The 19,520-nt window shown below is 47.7% G+C and overlaps 1 protein-coding gene across 1 annotated transcript in view; it reads left to right on the top strand.

The window, feature by feature from the left end:
- LOC106572912 (laminin subunit alpha-5) overlaps positions 1–19,520 on the top strand; it is a 292,659-nt gene that overhangs the window by 155,531 nt on the left and 117,608 nt on the right. The window contains exons 33-45 of the mRNA XM_082962271.1: positions 236–447; positions 1,693–1,894; positions 2,841–2,985; positions 6,834–6,974; positions 7,464–7,625; positions 8,818–8,925; positions 11,925–12,008; positions 12,602–12,832; positions 14,690–14,803; positions 17,051–17,181; positions 17,590–17,670; positions 17,880–18,094; positions 18,481–18,581. Of these exons, the coding sequence (XP_082818397.1) occupies positions 236–447; positions 1,693–1,894; positions 2,841–2,985; positions 6,834–6,974; positions 7,464–7,625; positions 8,818–8,925; positions 11,925–12,008; positions 12,602–12,832; positions 14,690–14,803; positions 17,051–17,181; positions 17,590–17,670; positions 17,880–18,094; positions 18,481–18,581 (1,927 nt within the window). The remainder of the gene's footprint in view (positions 1–235; positions 448–1,692; positions 1,895–2,840; positions 2,986–6,833; positions 6,975–7,463; positions 7,626–8,817; positions 8,926–11,924; positions 12,009–12,601; positions 12,833–14,689; positions 14,804–17,050; positions 17,182–17,589; positions 17,671–17,879; positions 18,095–18,480; positions 18,582–19,520) is intronic.

Here is a 19,520-nt window from a genome sequence, read left to right as displayed (position 1 = left end):
AGACTCACTGGAGACTCACTACAGACTCACTACAGACTCACTACAGACTCACTACAGACTCACTAGAGACTCACTACAGACTCACTAGAGACTCACTACAGACTAACTCTAGTGTGAATACCTCTCCTCCCATGTTCCTTTGTCCCCCCCTCTCTCTCTTCCCCCTCTCCCCCCATCTCCTCCCCACTCTCTCTCTTCCCCCTCTCCCCACATCTCCTCCCCCCTCTCTCTCCAGTCCTGCCACAGCCTCTCCATTCTGTCGTAGTTCAGCCATCTCTCTCTCTGCGTTCTTCAACAACGGTGCCATGCCCTGCGGTTGCCATGAGGTGGGCGCGGACAGCGATACCTGCGAACCCTTCGGCGGGCAGTGCCAGTGCAGACCTAACGTCATCGGCAGGGACTGCTCACAGTGTACCACGGGCTACTGGGGATTCCCCAACTGTAGATGTGAGTCACTACACAGGGCCTGGCTGAATGTCATTTAGTGTAATGTCTAGGAGGAGGGAGGGAGGGAGGAGGAGGAGGAGGAGGAGTGAGGATGGAGGGAAGGGGAGGAGGAGTGAGGATGGAGGGAAGAGGAGGAGGAGTGAGGATGGAGGGAAGAGGAGGAGGGAGGGAGGAGGGAGGAGAAGGGAAGAGGAGGAGGAGGGAGGAGGAGTGAGGATGGAGGGAAGAGGAGGAGGAGTGAGGATGGAGGGAAGAGGAGGAGGGAGGGAGGAGGGAGGAGAAGGGAAGAGGAGGAGGAGGAGGGAGGAGGAGTGAGGATGGAGGGAAGAGGAGGAGGAGTGAGGATGGAGGGAAGAGGAGGAGGGAGGGAGGAGGGAGGAGAAGGGAAGAGGAGGAGGAGGGAGGAGGAGTGAGGATGGAGGGAAGAGGAGGAGGAGTGAGGATGGAGGGAAGAGGAGGAGGGAGGGAGGAGGGAGGAGAAGGGAAGAGGAGGAGGAGGGAGGAGGAGTGAGGATGGAGGGAAGAGGAGGAGGAGTAAGGATGGAGGGAAGAGGAGGAGGGAGGGAGGAGGGAGGAGAAGGGAAGAGGAGGAGGAGGAGGGAGGGAGGAGGGAGGAGAAGGGAAGAGGAGGAGGAGTGAGGATGGAGGGAAGAGGAGGAGGAGTGAGGATGGAGGGAAGAGGAGGAGGGAGGGAGGAGGGAGGAGAAGGGAAGAGGAGGAGGAGGGAGGAGGAGTGAGGATGGAGGGAAGAAGAGGAGGAGTGAGGATGGAGGGAAGAGGAGGAGGAGGGAGGAGAAGGGAAGAGGAGGAGGAGTGAGGATGGAGGGAAGAGGAGGAGGGAGGGAGGGAGGGAGGGAGGGAGGAGGGAGGAGAAGGGAAGAGGAGGAGGAGGGAGGAGGAGTGAGGAGTGAGGAGGAGGAGTGAGGATGGAGGGAAGAGGAGGAGGGAGGGAGGAGGGAGGAGAAGGGAAGAGGAGGAGGAGGGAGGAGGAGGAGGGAGGAGGAGTGAGGATGGAAGAGGAGGAGGAGTGAGGAGTGTTTGGGGATGGGAGGAAGGGAGATGTGTTTATTGTACTGTGTGTTGTTGTATTCATTCACTTCTACACCACAGTAACTTCCCTCTCCTCACTCTCCTCTCCTCTCCTCTCCTCTCCTCTCCTCTCCTCTCCTCTCCTCTCCTCTCCTCTCCTCTCCTCTCCTCTCCTCTCCTCTCCTCTCCTCTCCTCTCCTCTCCTCTCCCCTGCAGTGTGTCAGTGTGGTACACGGCTGTGTGACCCGGTGACTGGAGACTGTATCTGCCCACCGAGGACCGTGCTCCCAGAGTGTATTCAGTGTGAGCCCCAGACGTTCGGCTGTCATCCTCTGGTCGGCTGTGAGGTCTGCAACTGCTCCCGTCCTGGAGTCACCGCTCTCGACGTCAGCTGTGACACCGACAGTGGACAGTGCAGGTAAAACAAACTAAAGTACCTGTGACCAACTGGTTTCTAGCGGCGACGTTCTAGAGGCGGTGTTCTAGCGGCAGGGTTCTAGAGGCGGTGTTCTAGCTGCAGGGTTCTAGAGGCGGTGTTCTAGAGGCGGTGTTCTAGAGGAGGTGTTCTAGAGGCGGTGTTCTAGAGGCAGGGTTCTAGCGGCGGTGTTCTAGAGGCGGGGTTCTAGAGGCGGGGTTCTAGAGGCGGGGACATCTATACATCTGGCCTGCTCAAACCTTAAACGGAGACATCTGGCCTGCTCAACTCTTAAACGGAGATATCAATACATCTGGCCTGCTCTGCTCTTAAACGGAGACATCTGGCCTGCTCTACTCTTAAACGGAGACATCTGGCCTGTTCTGCTCTTAAACGGAGACATCTGGCCTGCTCTACTCTTAAACGGAGACATCTGGCCTGCTCTACTCTTAAACGGAGATATCAATACATCTGGCCTGCTCTGCTCTTAAACGGAGACATCTGGCCTGCTCAACTCTTAAACGGAGACATCTGGCCTGCTCTACTCTTAAACGGAGACATCTGGCCTGTTCTACTCTTAAACGGAGACATCTGGCCTGCTCTACTCTTAAACGGAGACATCTGGCCTGCTCAACTCTTAAACGGAGATATCAATACATCTGGCCTGCTCTACTCTTAAACGGAGACATCTGGCCTGCTCTACTCTTAAACGGAGACATCAATACATCTGGCCTGCTCAACTCTTAAACGGAGATATCAATATATCTGGCCTGCTCTACTCTTAAACAGAGACATCGGTACATCTGGCCTGCTCTACTCTTAAACGGAGACATCTGGCCTGCTCAACTCTTAAACGGACACATCGATACATCTGGCCTGCTCTACTCTTAATATTCTCTCTGTACTGTAATGTTACCTACTGACTGACTGGTTTGTTTTCGTCTCTCAGATGCAAGAACAACATCATTGGTCGTCAGTGTGATCGCTGCACCCATGGTTTCTATGGTTACCCCAACTGTAGGCCATGTGACTGCAACGACGCGGCGACAGAGGAGGAAGTGTGTGACTCTGACACGGGACGATGCCTCTGCAAGGTCAGACCTGCTGTCCGTGTGAACTCCACCCTACTGTCTGTGTGAACTCCACTCTACTGTCCGTGTGAACTCCACCCTACTGTCTGTGTGAACTCCACCCTACTGTCTGTGTGAACTCCACCCTACTGGCTGTGTGAACTCCACTCTACTGGCTGTGTGAACTCCACCCTACTGTCTGTGTGAACTCCACCCTACTCTCTGTGTCCACACTCCATACTGTCCGTGTGAACTCCACCCTACTGTCCGTGTGAACTCCACTCCATACTGTCCGTGTGAACTCCACCCTACTGTCTGTGTAAACTCCACTCTACTGTCTGTGTGAACTCCACCCTACTGTCCGTGTGAACTCCACTCTACTGTCCGTGTGAACTCCACTCTACTGTCCGTGTGAACTCCACTCTACTGTCCGTGTGAACTCCACTCTACTGGCTCTGTGAACTCCACCCTACTGTCTGTGTGAACTCCACCCTACTGTCCGTGTGAACTCCACCCTACTGTCCGTGTGAACTCCACTCTACTGTCTGTGTGAACTCCACCCTACTGTCCGTGTGAACTCCACTCTACTGTCCGTGTGAACTCCACTCTACTGGCTCTGTGAACTCCACCCTACTGTCTGTGTGAACTCCACCCTACTCTCTGTGTCCACACTCCATACTGTCCGTGTGAACTCCACCCTACTGTCTGTGTGAACTCAACCCTACTGTCTTTGTGAACTCCACTCTACTGTCCGTGTGAACTCCACTCTACTGTCCGTGTGAACTCCACCCTACTGTCTGTGTGAACTCCACTCTACTGTCTGTGTGAATTCCACTCTACTGTCTGTGTGAACTCCACCCTACTGTCTGTTTGAACTCCACCCTACTGTCTGTGTGAACTCCACCCTACTGTCTGTGTGAACTCCACCCTACTCTCTGTGTGAACTCCACCCTACTCTCTGTGTGAACTCCACCCTACTCTCTGTGTGAACTCCACCCTACTGTCTGTGTGAACTCCACTCTACTGTCTGTGTGAACTCCACTCTACTGTCTGTGTGAACTCCAGCCTACTGTCTGTGTGGACTCCACTCTACTGTCTGTGTGAACTCCACCCTACTGTCTGTGTGAACTCTACCCTACTGTCCGTGTGAACTCCACTCTACTGTCTGTGTGAACTCCACCCTACTGTCTGTGTGAACTCCACCCTACTGTCTGTGTGAACTCCACCCTACTGTCTGTGTGAACTCCACTCTACTGTCTGTGTGAACTCCACCCTACTGTCCGTGTGAACTCCACCCTACTGTCCGTGTGAACTCCACCCTACTGTCCGTGTGAACTCCACCCTACTGTCCGTGTGAACTCCACTCCATACTGTCCGTGTGAACTCCACCCTACTGTCTGTGTGAACTCCACTCTACTGTCTGTGTGAACTCCACCCTACTGTCCGTGTGAACTCCACTCTACTGTCTGTGTGAACTCCACTCTACTGTCTGTGTGAACTCCACTCTACTGTTTGTGTGAACTCCACTCTACTGTCTGTGTGAACTCCACTCTACTGTCTGTGTGAACTCCACCCTACTGTCTGTGTGAACTCTACCCTACTGTCTGTGTGAACTCCACTCTACTCTCTGTGTGAACTCCACCCTACTGTCTGTGTGAACTCTACCCTACTGTCCGTGTCAACTCCACTCTACTGTCCGTGTGAACTCCACCCTACTGTCTGTGTGAACTCCACTCTACTGTCTGTGTGAACTCCACTCTACTGTCTGTGTGAACTCCACCCTACTGTCTGTGTGAACTCCACTCTACTGTCTGTGTGAACTCCACCCTACTGTCTGTTTGAACTCCACCCTACTGTCTGTGTGAACTCCACCCTACTGTCTGTGTGAACTCCACCCTACTCTCTGTGTGAACTCCACCCTACTCTCTGTGTGAACTCCACCCTACTCTCTGTGTGAACTCCACTCTACTGTCTGTGTGAACTCCACCCTACTGTCTGTGTGAACTCCACTCTACTGTCTGTATGAACTCCACTCTACTGTCTGTGTGAACTCCACTCTACTGTCTGTGTGAACTCCACTCTACTGTCTGTGTGAACTCCACCCTACTGTCTGTGTGAACTCCACTCTACTGTCTGTGTGAACTCCACCCTACTGTCTGTGTGAACTCTACCCTACTGTCCGTGTGAACTCCACTCTACTGTCTGTGTGAACTCCACCCTACTGTCTGTGTGAACTCCACCCTACTGTCTGTGTGAACTGCACCCTACTGTCTGTGTGAACTCCACCCTACTGTCTGTGTGAACTCCACTCTACTGTCTGTGTGAACTCCACCCTACTGTCCGTGTGAACTCCACCCTACTGTCCGTGTGAACTCCACTCTACTCTCTGTGTGAACTCCACTCTACTGTCCGTGTGAACTCCACTCTACTGTCTGTGTGAACTCCACCCTACTGTCTGTGTGAACTCCACCCTACTGTCTGTGTGAACTCCACTCTACTGTCTGTGTGAACTCCACCCTACTGTCTGTGTGAACTCCACCCTACTGTCTGTGTGAACTCCACCCTACTGTCTGTGTGAACTCCACTCTACTGTCTGTGTGAACTCCACTCTACTCTCTGTGTGAACTCCACCCTACTGTCTGTGTGAACTCTACCCTACTGTCCGTGTCAACTCCACTCTACTGTCCGTGTGAACTCCACCCTACTGTCTGTGTGAACTCCACTCTACTGTCTGTGTGAACTCCACTCTACTGTCTGTGTGAACTCCACCCTACTGTCTGTGTGAACTCCACTCTACTGTCTGTGTGAACTCCACCCTACTGTCTGTTTGAACTCCACCCTACTGTCTGTGTGAACTCCACCCTACTGTCTGTGTGAACTCCACCCTACTCTCTGTGTGAACTCCACCCTACTCTCTGTGTGAACTCCACCCTACTCTCTGTGTGAACTCCACCCTACTGTCTGTGTGAACTCCACCCTACTGTCTGTGTGAACTCCACTCTACTGTCTGTATGAACTCCACTCTACTGTCTGTGTGAACTCCACTCTACTGTCTGTGTGAACTCCACTCTACTGTCTGTGTGAACTCCACCCTACTGTCTGTGTGAACTCCACTCTACTGTCTGTGTGAACTCCACCCTACTGTCTGTGTGAACTCTACCCTACTGTCCGTGTGAACTCCACTCTACTGTCTGTGTGAACTCCACCCTACTGTCTGTGTGAACTCCACCCTACTGTCTGTGTGAACTGCACCCTACTGTCTGTGTGAACTCCACCCTACTGTCTGTGTGAACTACACTCTACTGTCTGTGTGAACTCCACCCTACTGTCCGTGTGAACTACACCCTACTGTCCGTGTGAACTCCACTCTACTCTCTGTGTGAACTCCACTCTACTGTCCGTGTGAACTCCACTCTACTGTCTGTGTGAACTCCACCCTACTGTCTGTGTGAACTCCACTCTACTGTCTGTGTGAACTCCACCCTACTGTCTGTGTGAACTCCACCCTACTGTCTGTGTGAACTCCACCCTACTGTCTGTGTGAACTCCACTCTACTGTCTGTGTGAACTCCACCCTACTGTCCGTTTGAACTCCACCCTACTGTCTGTGTGAACTCCACCCTACTGTCTGTGTGAACTCCACCCTACTGTCTGTGTGAACTTTACTTTAATGTCAATGTAAAATGTATTTCCTCTCTGTGCTACATAACATAATGAATCCTTTCTTTAAAAAGGCTGGCCATTTTTTCCCGTGCAGCCTTAAGTTATTTCATTCTTCATGGTCCTTCGAGTTGGATGTGTTCAACCAGGAAGCAGAATCTCACAAAGACGTTATTGGCCAAGTAGCATACTTTCTCACTTTCCTTTTTCAGGAGAATGTCCAGGATGGTCGTTGTGACCAGTGCAGAGTGGATACCTTCTACCTTGACCCCGCCAACCCTAAAGGCTGCACTTCCTGTTTCTGTTTCGGAGCCACCAACCGCTGTCGTAGCTCAGAGAAACGACGGACTGAGGTAGAGGACAGTACAGAGGACAGAGGGTTGTGCTTATAGTTTGTGTGTTTGCTCAACAGTTCCATACTTTGCAACTGACATAAAACTCAGATGTACTTTTTTTGTGCTGCAACACAATTTAGCATGTTTTGAATCAATGCTGTGTGGTTTAAGTAAAGTTTGTTTTACACGTATTAACGTTGTTTATGTGTAGTAATATGTAATGTGTATAATCCCCAGGTGATAGAGATGATGGTCTGGGAGCAGTCAAACAGGAAGTGTTATATTAATGTTATATTATAATGTCATGTTATTATAACATCTCTATAGGTGATGGACATGATGGTCTGGGTGCAGTCAGACAGGAAGTGTTATATTAATGTTATATTATAATGTCATGTTATTATAACATCTCTATAGGTGATGGACATGATGGTCTGGGTGCAGTCAGACAGGAAGTGTTATATTAATGTTATATTATAATGTCATGTTATTATAACATCTCTATAGGTGTTGGACATGATGGCCTGGGTGCTGCTGGGAGCAGACAGACAGGAAGTTCCTGTGACAGTATATCCTGGTCAGGATGTGGTGGAAGCGGACCTTAGTGATGTACCTGATGTCTACCAAGACCTCTTCTGGCACGCTCCTAGAACATACCTGGGAGACAAGGTACGGACAAAGACAGAGAGGACAGGAAGAGACAGAAGACAGGAAGAGACAGAGAGGACAGGAAAAGACAGAGAGGACAGGAAAAGACAGAGGACAGGAAAAGACAGAGGACAGGAAGAGACAGAGAGGACATGAAAAGACAGAAAGGACAGGAAGAGACAGAGACAGAGAGGACAGGAAGAGACAGAGACAGAGAGGACAGGAAGAGACAGAGACAGAGAGGACAGGAAGAGACAGAGACAGAGAGGACAGGAAGAGACAGAGACAGAGAGGACAGGAAGAGACAGAGAGGACAGGAAGAGACAGAGAGGACAGGAAGAGACAGAGGACAGGAAGAGACAGAGGACAGGAAGAGACAGAGGACAGGAAGAGACAGAGGACAGGAAGAGACAGAGGACAGGAAGAGACAGAGGACAGGAAGAGACAGAAGACAGGAAGAGACAGAAAGGACAGGAAGAGACAGAGACAGAGAGGACAGGAAGAGACAGAGAGGACAGGAAGAGACAGAGACAGAGAGGACAGGAAGAGACAGAGAGGACAGGAAGAGACAGAGAGGACAGGAAGAGACAGAGAGGACAGGAAGAGACAGAAGACAGGAAGAGACAGAGACAGAGGTCAGGAAAAGACAGAAAGGACAGGATGAGACAAGCTGCTGGGGTGGGTGAAATAAATGCATCAGTGTTTGCAGGAGCAAAAGGAGGCTACATCAGATTACACTAGTGCTAAGGACTATATATAGTACACACACACACACACACACACACACTAAAGAGGTAGAGATAGGGATCTTTGTTTCGTCTAGAGTATAACACCTGGCTTATCTTGCCATTTGAACATGCTTAGTTAACCTTCCTCTAGCATTAGTGCTTGATCACAAGACTCTCTGTCTCTCCCGGTGTTCTGTCTCTTCCTTGTCTTCTCTGTCCCTTTCTGTCTCTTCCTGTCTTCTGTCTCTTCCTGTCCTCTCTGTCTCTTCCTTTCCTCTCTTTCTCTGTCTCTTCCTGTCTTCTGTCTCTTCCTGTCTTCTCTGTCAATATCGATCTCTCTGTAACGGTCACTTTCTATCCCTTTATTGTTATTCCTCTCTTTCTTCTGTCTCGCTCTCCACCTCTTTTTTCTCTGTCCCTCTCCCTCTCCCTCTCTCCATCTCTCCTTCCCTCCCTCTCATCCCTCTCTAATCATCTCTATTTAGGTATCATCTTATGGAGGGTATCTGCGGTATCGTCTGCACACTCAGACTATGAGAGGAGATGTTCTCTCTCTGCCCGCTGAAGCCTCTCGACCTGACGTCATTCTCAAGGTACACATCCCACCACAGGGACCATGCTTTACACCTAAACACAGTAGAATGATGTTAACGCCAAAGTAGTACTTGGTATCCTTTGAAGCGTCTGAAATAAAGTATGAAGTATGTAAACCTTGTTCCTACCAGTTAAGAGATCAGAGATCTGGTTCAATTCTGCTCAAAAGAAAGATGCGCTTGTGTTGTTTAAATGCTGTGTGTACAGAGCCTTCGGAAAGTATTCAGACCCCTTGACTTTTACCACATTTTGTTACGTTACAGCCATTTTCTAAAATGGATTAAATTGTTTTTTCCCCTTATCAATCTACACACAATACCCCATAATGACAAAGCAAAAACAGGTTTTTAGACATTTTTGCTAATAAATTTAAAAAAAAAAAACTATCATATTTACATAAGTATTCAGACAGTTTACTTTGTTGAAGCACCTTTGGCAGCGATTACAGCATTGAGTCTTCTTGGGTATGACGCTACAAGCTTGGCACACCTGTATTTGTGGAGTTTCTCACATTCTTCTCTGCAGATCCTCTCAAGCTCTGTCAGGTTGGATGGGGAGCGTCGCTGCACGGCTATTTTCAGGACTCTCCAGAGATGTTTGATCGGGTTCAAGTCCAGGCTCTGGCTGGGCCACTCAAGGACATTCAGAGACTTGTCCCGAAGCCACTCCTGCGTTGTCTTGGCTGTATGCTTAGAGTCGTTGTCCTGTTGGAAGGTGAACAGTCGCCACAGTCTGAGGTCCTGAGCAGGTTTTCATCAAGGATCTCTGTACTTTGTTCAGTTCATCTTTGCCTCGATCCTGACTAGTCTCCCAGTCCTTGCCGCTGAAAAACGTCCCCACATGATGCTGCCACCACCATGCTTCACCGTAGGGATGATGCTAGGTTTCATCCAGATGTGACGCTTGGCATTCAGACCAAAGAGTTCAATCTTGGTTTCATCAGACCAAAGAATCTTTGGCAAACTTCAAGCATGTGGCTTCCGTCTGGCCACTCTACCATAAAGGCCTGATTGGTGGTGCTGCAGAGATTGTTGTCCTTCTGGAAGGTTCTCCCATCTCCACAGAGGAACTCTGGAGCTCTGTAAGAGTGACCATCGGTTTCTTGGTCACCTCCCTGACCAAGGCCCTTCTCTCCCGATTGCTCAGTTTGGCCAGGTGGCCAGCTCTAGGAAGTCTTGGTGGTTCCAAACTTCTTACATTTAAGGATGATGGAGGCCACTGTGTTCTTGGGGACCTTCAATGCTGCAGAAATGTTTTGATACCCTTCCCCAGATCTGTGCCTCAACACAATCATGTCTCTGAGCTCTACGGACAATTCCTTCGACCTCATGGCTTGGTTTTTGCTCCGACATGCACTGTCAACTGTGGGACCTTATATAGACAGGTGTGTGCCTTTCCAAATCGAGTCTCATAGCAAAGGGTCTGAATACTTATGTAAATAAGGTATTTCTGTTTATTATTTTTAATAAATAAGCGAACATTGATGAGGGGGGGAAAAGTAATTTAGTCAATTTTAGAATAAGACTGTAAAGTAACAAAATGTGGAAAAAGTCAAGGGGTCTGAATACTTTCCAAATGCACTGTATGAATTTCTCAGTCAACTGATGAGCTATTCTCATTCACATTAACTACCAGTAAGGCTGATAATGTAGCTGTTCTCATTAACATTAACTACCAATGAGGCTGGTTAATCCCTGTTGATAATGTAGTTGTTCTCATTCACATTAACTACCAGTAAGGCTGGTTAATCCCTGTTGATAATGTAGTTGTTCTCATTCACATTAACTACCAGTAAAGCTGGTTAATCCCTGTTGATAATGTAGCTATTCTCATTCACATTAACTGCCAGTAAGGCTGGTTAATCCCTGTTGATAATGTAGCTGTTCTCATTCACATTAACTACCAGTAAGGCTGGTTAATCCCTGTTGATAATGTAGCTGTTCTCATTAACATTAACTACCAGTAAGGCTGGTTAATCCTTGTTGATAATGTAGTTGTTCTCATTCACATGAACTACCAGTAAGGCTGGTTAATCCCTGTTGATAATGTAGTTGTTCTCATTCACATTAACTACCAGTAAAGCTGGTTAATCCCTGTTGATAATGTAGCTATTCTCATTCACATTAACTGCCAGTAAGGCTGGTTAATCCCTGTTGATAATGTAGCTGTTCTCATTCACATTAACTACCAGTAAGGCTGGTTAATCCCTGTTGATAATGTAGCTGTTCTCATTAACATTAACTACCAGTAAGGCTGGTTAATCCTTGTTGATAATGTAGCTGTTCTCATTAACATTAACTACCAGTAAGGCTGGTTAATCCCTGTTGATAATGTAGCTGTTCTCAATAACATTAACTACCAGTAAGGCTGGTTAATCCCTGTTGATAATGTAGCTGTTCTCATTCACATTAACTACCAGTAAAGCTGGTTAATCCCTGTTGATAATGTATCTGTTCTCGTTCACATTAACTACCAGTAAGGCTGGTTAATCCCTGTTGATAATGTAGCTGTTCTCATTCACATTAACTACCAGTAAGGCTGGTTAATCCCTGTTGATAATGTAGCTGTTCTCATTCACATTAACTACCAGTAAGGCTGGTTAATCCCTGTTGATAATGTAGCTGTTCTCATTCACATTAACTACCAGTAAGGCTGGTTAATCCCTGTTGATAATGTAGCTGTTCTCATTAACATTAACTACCAGTAAGGCTGGTTAATCCCTGTTGATAATGTAGCGGTTCTCATTAACTACCAGTAAGGCTGGTTAATCCCTGTTGATAATGTAGTTGTTCTCATTAACATTAACTACCAGTAAGGCTGGTTAATCCCTGTTGATAATGTAGCTGTTCTCATTAACTACCAGTAAGGCTGGTTAATCCCTGTTGATAATGTAGCTGTTCTCATTAACATTAACTACCAGTAAAGCTGGTTAATCACTGTTGATAATGGTTGTGCGTCTGATAATAAAGACTGTGTGTGTGTGTCTCTGTGTCTCCAGGGTAACCAGATGACCCTGGTGTTTATGGAGCGAGCATATTCTTCACCTGAAGAACCACACCTGGGGATCGTCCACATGGTGGAGGTAGGACACTGACCACCTGGGGATAGTCCACATGGTGGAGGTAGGACACTGACCACCTGGGGATAGTCCACATGGTGGAGGTAGGACACTGACCACCTGGGGATAGTCCACATGGTGGAGGTAGGACACTGACCACCTGGGGATAGTCCACATGGTGGAGGTAGGACACTGACCACCTGGGGATAGTCCACATGGTGGAGGTAGGACACTGACCACCTGGGGATAGTCCACATGGTGGAGGTAGGACACTGACCACCTGGGGATAGCCCACATGGTGGAGGGACACTGACCACCTGGGGATAGTCCACATGGTGGAGGGACACTGACCACCTGGGGATGGGATTTAGGACATAAATATGAACTTTATCGAGCAAAACATACATGTTTTGTGTAACATGAAGTCCTATGAGTGCCAGTGGGTTAAACTGCCTTGTTCAGGAGCAGAACGACAGATTTTTACCTTGTCAGCTCGGGGGATTCGATCTAGTAACCTTTCGGTTACTGGCCCAACGCTCTAACCACTAGGCTACCTGCCGCCGACATCATAATACCCATGCCTACTCTCACCCCCATCTCTCTCTCTACCCCCCCAGGGAAGTTTCCGCCACGCCCGGACGGGTAACGTGGTGTCTAGAGAGGAACTGATGATGGTTCTGGTGGGTTTAGAGTCTCTCCAGATCAGAGCTCTCCACTCCCAGTCTGCCCACACTGTGTCGCTACGCGGGGTCGTGCTGGAGGGAGCACAGACCCTGCCCACGGGGCGACACGCCAACAGCGTAGAGATCTGTCTCTGTCCTGCGAACTACCAGGGAGACTCCTGCCAGGTTGGTGTCAGTAATGTGTTCTAAATGTGTTATTACTGAGCTATTATTATGTTATTAACGGGTTAGGACTATGTTAGGACGACGTTAGGACTATGTTAGGACGACGTTAGGACGACGTTAGGACGACGTTAGGACGACGTTAGGACTGGGTTATGTTATTCATGTTATTACTGAGCTATTATTATGTTATTAACGGGTTAGGACTATGTTAGGACGACGTTAGGACTATGTTAGGACTATGTTAGGACGACGTTAGGACTATGTTAGGACGACGTTAGGACGACGTTAGGACTGGGTTATGTTATTCATGTTATTACTGAGCTATTACTATGTTATTAACGGGTTAGGACTATGTTAGGACGACGTTAGGACGACGTTAGGACTGGGTTATGTTATTACTGAGCTATTACTATGTTATTAACGGGTTAGGACGACGTTAGGACGACGTTAGGACTATGTTAGGACTGGGTTATGTTATTACTGAGCTATTGTTATGTTATTAACGGGTTAGGACGACGTTAGGACTGGGTTATGTTATTACTGAGCTATTACTATGTTATTAACGGGTTAGGACGATGTTAGGACGGCGTTAGGACTATGTTAGGACTGGGTTATGTTATTCATGTTATTACTGAGCTATTATTATGTTATTAACGGGTTAGGACGACGTTAGGACTGGGTTATGTTATTACTGAGCTATTACTATGTTATTAACAGGTTAAGACTATGTTAGGACTATTTTAGGATGATATGACTGGGTCATGTTATTCATATGTTATTAATGTGTTATTACTAAAACATTACTTGGTTATTACTGGGTTACTAACCATAGCCCAACAGCGTAGAGATCTGCCTCTGTCCCGGTAACTACTGGGTTGACTGATTAGTATTGTGTTATTACTGTGTTACTAACCCAGCCAGGTTGGAATGGGTTGACTGATTTAGTATTGTGTTATTACTGTGTTACTAACCCAGCCAGGTCAGATCACATCCAGTTGACTGTTTAATATACATGTGGGTACTACTGTATGTTATTACATTGCTGGATACCTAAATATGGATTTTGTTTTTAGGTTTTTACTTCAGATATCCCAACCTTATAGTTTGGTTTGATAAACAATGATTATGTGTCCACAGATTTGTCCATGCAGATAGGAATCAAGTCAGAATCTCCGTCTCAGTTTATTTCTGTCCCCCTGCTCTCCCTCACCTTCTCTCTGTCCCCCTGCTCTCCCTCACCTTCTCTCTGTCCCCCTGCTCTCCCTCACCTTCTCTCTGTCCCCCTGCTCTCCCTCACCTTCTCTCTGTCCCCCTGCTCTCCCTCACCTTCTCTCTGTCCCCCTGCTCTCCCTCACCTTCTCTCTGTCCCCCTGCTCTCCCTCACCTTCTATCTGTCCCCCTGCTCTCCCTCACCTTCTCTCTGTCCCCCTGCTCTCCCTCACCTTCTCTCTGTCCCCCTGCTCTCCCTCACCTTCTCTCTGTCCCCCTGCTCTCCCTCACCTTCCCTCTGTCCCCCTGCTCTCCCTCACCTTCTCTCTGTCCCCCTGCTCTCCCTCACCTTCTCTCTGTCCCCCTGCTCTCCCTCACCTTCTCTCTGTCCCCCTGCTCGCCCTCCCTCACCTTCTCTCTGTCCCCCTGCTCGCCCTCCCTCACCTTCTCTCTGTCCCCCTGCTCGCCCTCCCTCACCTTCTCTCTGTCCCCCTGCTCGCCCTCCCTCACCTTCTCTCTGTCCCCCTGCTCGCCCTCCCTCACCTTCTCTCTGTCCCCCTGCTCGCCCTCCCTCACCTTCTCTCTGTCCCCCTGCTCGCCCTCCCTCACCTTCTCTCTCTTCTCCCCCTCCTATAACTAAAACTCCAGCAATGTGCTCCAGGGTCCTACAGAGACACTAAGGGTCTGTTCCTGGGGAAGTGTGTTCCCTGCAACTGTAATGGCCACTCTGACCAGTGTCTGGACGGGTCTGGAGTCTGTGAAGTGAGTGCTGCTTGTTTATACCAATCACAAAGATTCTTTACATCAATCGCAAACAGTAATGCAAAAATGTAATTCGTAGGTTACTCCTGGATGGATCAGGAAGTTGTATCACAATGGAAGATGCAGACTCTCATCTCTCTGTAATCAACTGTTAATGACATGAATATGTTGGCTTTCCAGCTGAATTATAGTCAGTACTATAACTGTAGTCAGTACTATAACACCACTATAACTGTAGTCAGTACTATAACACCACTATAACTGTAGTCAGTACTATAACACCACTATAACTGTAGTCAGTACTATAACACCACTATAACTGTAGTCAGTACTATAACACCACTATAACTGTAGTCAGTACTATAACACCACTATAACTGTAGTCAGTACTATAACACCACTATAACTGTAGTCAGTACTATAACACCACTATAACTGTAGTCAGTACTATAACTGTAGTCAGTACTATAACAACACTATAACTGTAGTCAGTACTATAACTGTAGTCAGTACTATAACAACACTATAACTGTAGTCAGTACTATAACTGTAGTCAGTACTGTAACTGTAGTCAGTACTATAACTCCACTGTAACTGTAGTCAGTACCACTATAACTGTAGTCAGTACCACTATAACTGTAGTCAGTACTATAACACCACTATAACTGTAGTCAGTACTATAACACCACTATAACTGTAGTCAGTACTATAACTGTAGTCAGTACTATAACAACACTATAACTGTAGTCAGTACTATAACTGTAGTCAGTACTATAACTGTAGTCAGTACTATAACTCCACTGTAACTGTAGTCAGTACCACTATAACTGTAGTCAGTACCACTATAACTGTAGTCAGTACTATAACTGTAGTCAGTACTATAACTCCACTGTAACTGTAGTCAGTACTATAACTGTTGTCAGTACTATAACTGTAGTCAGTACTATAACACCACTGTAACTGTAGACAGTACTATAACTGTAGTCAGTACTATAACACCACTAACTGTAGACAGTACTATAACTGTAGTCAGTACTATAACACCACTATAACTGTAGTCAGTACTATAACTGTAGTCAGTACTATAACACCACTATAACTGTAGTCAGTACTATAACTGTAGTCAGTACTATAACACCACTATAACTGTAGTCAGTACTATAACTGTAGTCAGTACTATAACACCACTATAACTGTAGTCAGTACTATAACTGTAGTCAGTACTATAACACCACTATAACTGTAGTCAGTACTATAACTCCACTATAACTGTAGTCAGTACTATAACTCCACTATAACTGTAGTCAGTACTATAACTCCACTATAACTGTAGTCAGTACTGTAAATTCCTGGAACCTCTGAGAACATCATCATGGCTGACAGACTGTTTTATCTACTGCCTCTGGGAACATCATCATGGCTGACAGACTGTTTTATCTACTGCCTCTGGGCACATCATCATGGCTGACAGACTGTTTTATCTACTGCCTCTGGGCACATCATCATGGCTGACAGACTGTTTTAACTACTGCCTCTGAGAACATCATCATGGCTGACAGACTGTTTTATCTACTGCCTCTGAGAACATCATCATGGCTGACAGACTGTTTTATCTACTGCCTCTGGGCACATCATCATGGCTGACAGACTGTTTTAACTACTGCCTCTGAGAACATCATCATGGCTGACAGACTGTTTTAACTACTGCCTCTGAGAACATCATCATGGCTGACAGACTGTTTTAACTACTGCCTCTGGGCACATCATCATGGCTGACAGACTGTTTTATCTACTGCCTCTGGGCACATCATCATGGCTGACAGACTGTTTTATCTACTGCCTCTGGGCACATCATCATGGCTGACAGACTGTTTTATCTACTGCCTCTGGGCACATCATCATGGCTGACAGACTGTTTTATCTACTGCATCTGAGACCATCATCATGGCTGACAGACTGTTTTATCTACTGCCTCTGGGCACATCATCATGGCTGACAGACTGTTTTATCTACTGCCTCTGAGAACATCATCATGGCTGACAGACTGTTTTATCTACTGCCTCTGGGAACATCATCATGGCTGACAGACTGTTTTAACTACTGCCTCTGGGCACATCATCATGGCTGACAGACTGTTTTATCTACTGCCTCTGGGCACATCATCATATATATTACCAAAAAAATCCTTGTGTTTTAATGTCTGTGTTTTGTGAGGTGTATATGTTGATGTGTTGATGTTTCTCTCAGAACTGTCAACACAACAGGGCTGGAGAGCACTGTGAGAAATGTCAAGGTGGTTTCCATGGTAACAACTCTCTAGATGGACAAACCCTCTCCTGTGACACATGCCCCTGTCCTCTGCAGGTGTCCTCCAACAAGTCAGTAACCTCTCCTTTCCTCTTCTTCTTCTCTTTTCTACCCCTGTCCTCTGCAGGTGTCCTCCAACAAGTCAGTAACCTCTCCTTTCCTCTCCTCTTCTTCTTCTCTTTTCTGCCCCTGTCCTCTGCAGGTGTCCTCCAACAAGTCAGTAACCTTTCTTCTTCTCTTTTCTACCCCTGTCCTCTGCAGGTGTCCTCCAACAAGTCAGTAACCTCTCCTTTCCTCTCCTCTTCTTCTTCTCTTTTCTGCCCCTGTCCTCTGCAGGTGTCCTCCAACAAGTCAGTAACCTCTCCTTTCCTCTCCTCTCATAGATCCTCTTTGCTCAGCTGTTACGTATTGTAGAAACTGTAGATTGGTTTGTGTCTCTGACTACAACTCCTGGCTGCTCCCTCTTCTCTCCTGTGTAGTTTTGCAGTGGGCTGTGTGGAGAAACTCAACAGGATGCAGTGTCTGTGTATGCCTGGCTACGCTGGGCCCCAGTGTCAAAGGTCAGCAGTCCACTCAATGATGAAATCAGCTTTACTATATAACAATCTTGCCATGTGTACACAAGTTGACTTAACAGTGAAGAGAGAAGTTTTTATGAAAAAAAAAGTCTCATACTTCATTTGTTTGATGACCTGAACAAACACACCTGTGTCCAATCCACGCGCTGACTCCTCCTCCTCCTCCTCATTCTGTCTCTACCCTCCTTCAGGTGTGCTCCCGGTTTCTACGGCAACCCCGTGGTTATTGGCAGCAAGTGCCAGCTCTGCCATTGCCATGACAACACGGACCCCAACATGCTGTTCAGCGACTGTGACGGGCTGACGGGCGAGTGTCACAACTGCATGCACAACACCGCCGGGACGCACTGCGAGATCTGTGCCCCCGGTTTCTACGGTGACGCCGTCACTGCCAGGAACTGTACCAGTAAGACCAACCTGGCCCGGTCGGACAATACACACAGACACACACTTGAGCACACGGATGTGCTCATGCAAACGCACACACACACACAGGTCTGTACGTGTTAATGCACGTGCAAACACAGATACACACGCAAACACACACACACACAAATCCACACACACACACACACATCCATACCCTCTCTAGCCTAATCCCAGTTTACATAGCCTCTAACTTCCACTAAATGTATTTCTCTTTAATCCAGGAAGTCTCAAAAACGAGTTGTTTTCACCACAAGGTCTTAACCTGGTTAATAAGAAGGGTTAACAAATCACTTCCTCTGTGTGAGACGGTTTCCGGTCAGTCGTCTCTGCAATTATCTCCCCATCTCTCTCTTATTTACCCAGGATGCAACTGCTCTCCCTGTGGCACAGCTTCATGTGACCGTCACACAGGACAATGTCAATGTAAACAAGGTGTGACTGGACCACACTGTGACCGCTGCCAGGTGGGTACTGAACTCAGTTATCATCAGAGACCCCGGCCAGGTACCTACTGAACTCAGTTATCATCAGAGACCCCGGCCAGGTACCTACTGAACTCAGTTATCATCAGAGACCCCTGCCAGGTACCTACTGAACTCAGTTATCATCAGAGACCCCTGCCAGGTACCTACTGAACTCAGTTATCATCAGAGACCCTGCCAGGTACCTACTGAACTCAGTTATCATCAGAGAACCCTGCCAGGTACCTACTGAACTCAGTTATCATCAGAGACCCCTGCCAGGTACCTACTGAACTCAGTTCTCATCAGAGACCCCTGCCAGGTAGCTACTGAACTCAGTTATCATCAGAGACCCTGCCAGGTACCTACTGAACTCAGTTATCATCAGAGACCCTGCCAGGTACCTACTGAACTCAGTTATCATCAGAGACCCCTGCCAGGTACCTACTGAACTCAGTTATCATCAGAGACCCCTGCCAGGTACCTACTGAACTCAGTTATCATCAGAGACCCCTGCCAGGTACCTACTGAACTCAGTTATCATCAGAGACCCCTGCCAGGTACCTACTGAACTCAGTTATCATCAGAGACCCCTGCCAGGTACCTACTGAACTCAGTTATCATCAGAGACCCCTGCCAGGTACCTACTGAACTCAGTTATCATCAGAGACCCCTGCCAGGTACCTACTGAACTCAGTTATCATCAGAGACCCTGCCAGGTACCTACTGAACTCAGTTATCATCAGAGACCCTGCCAGGTACCTACTGAACTCAGTTATCATCAGAGACCCTGCCAGGTACCTACTGAACTCAGTTATCATCAGAGACCCCTGCCAGGTACCTACTGAACTCAGTTATCATCAGAGACCCTGCCAGGTACCTACTGAACTCAGTTATCATCAGAGACCCTGCCAGGTACCTACTGAACTCAGTTATCATCAG

The sequence above is a fragment of the Salmo salar genome, chromosome 15 (genome assembly GCF_965601325.2).
Source record: "Salmo salar chromosome 15, fSalSal1, whole genome shotgun sequence".
NCBI classification, from domain to species: Eukaryota; Metazoa; Chordata; class Actinopteri; order Salmoniformes; family Salmonidae; genus Salmo; species Salmo salar.
This window is presented reverse-complemented; position numbering and strand designations above follow the sequence as displayed.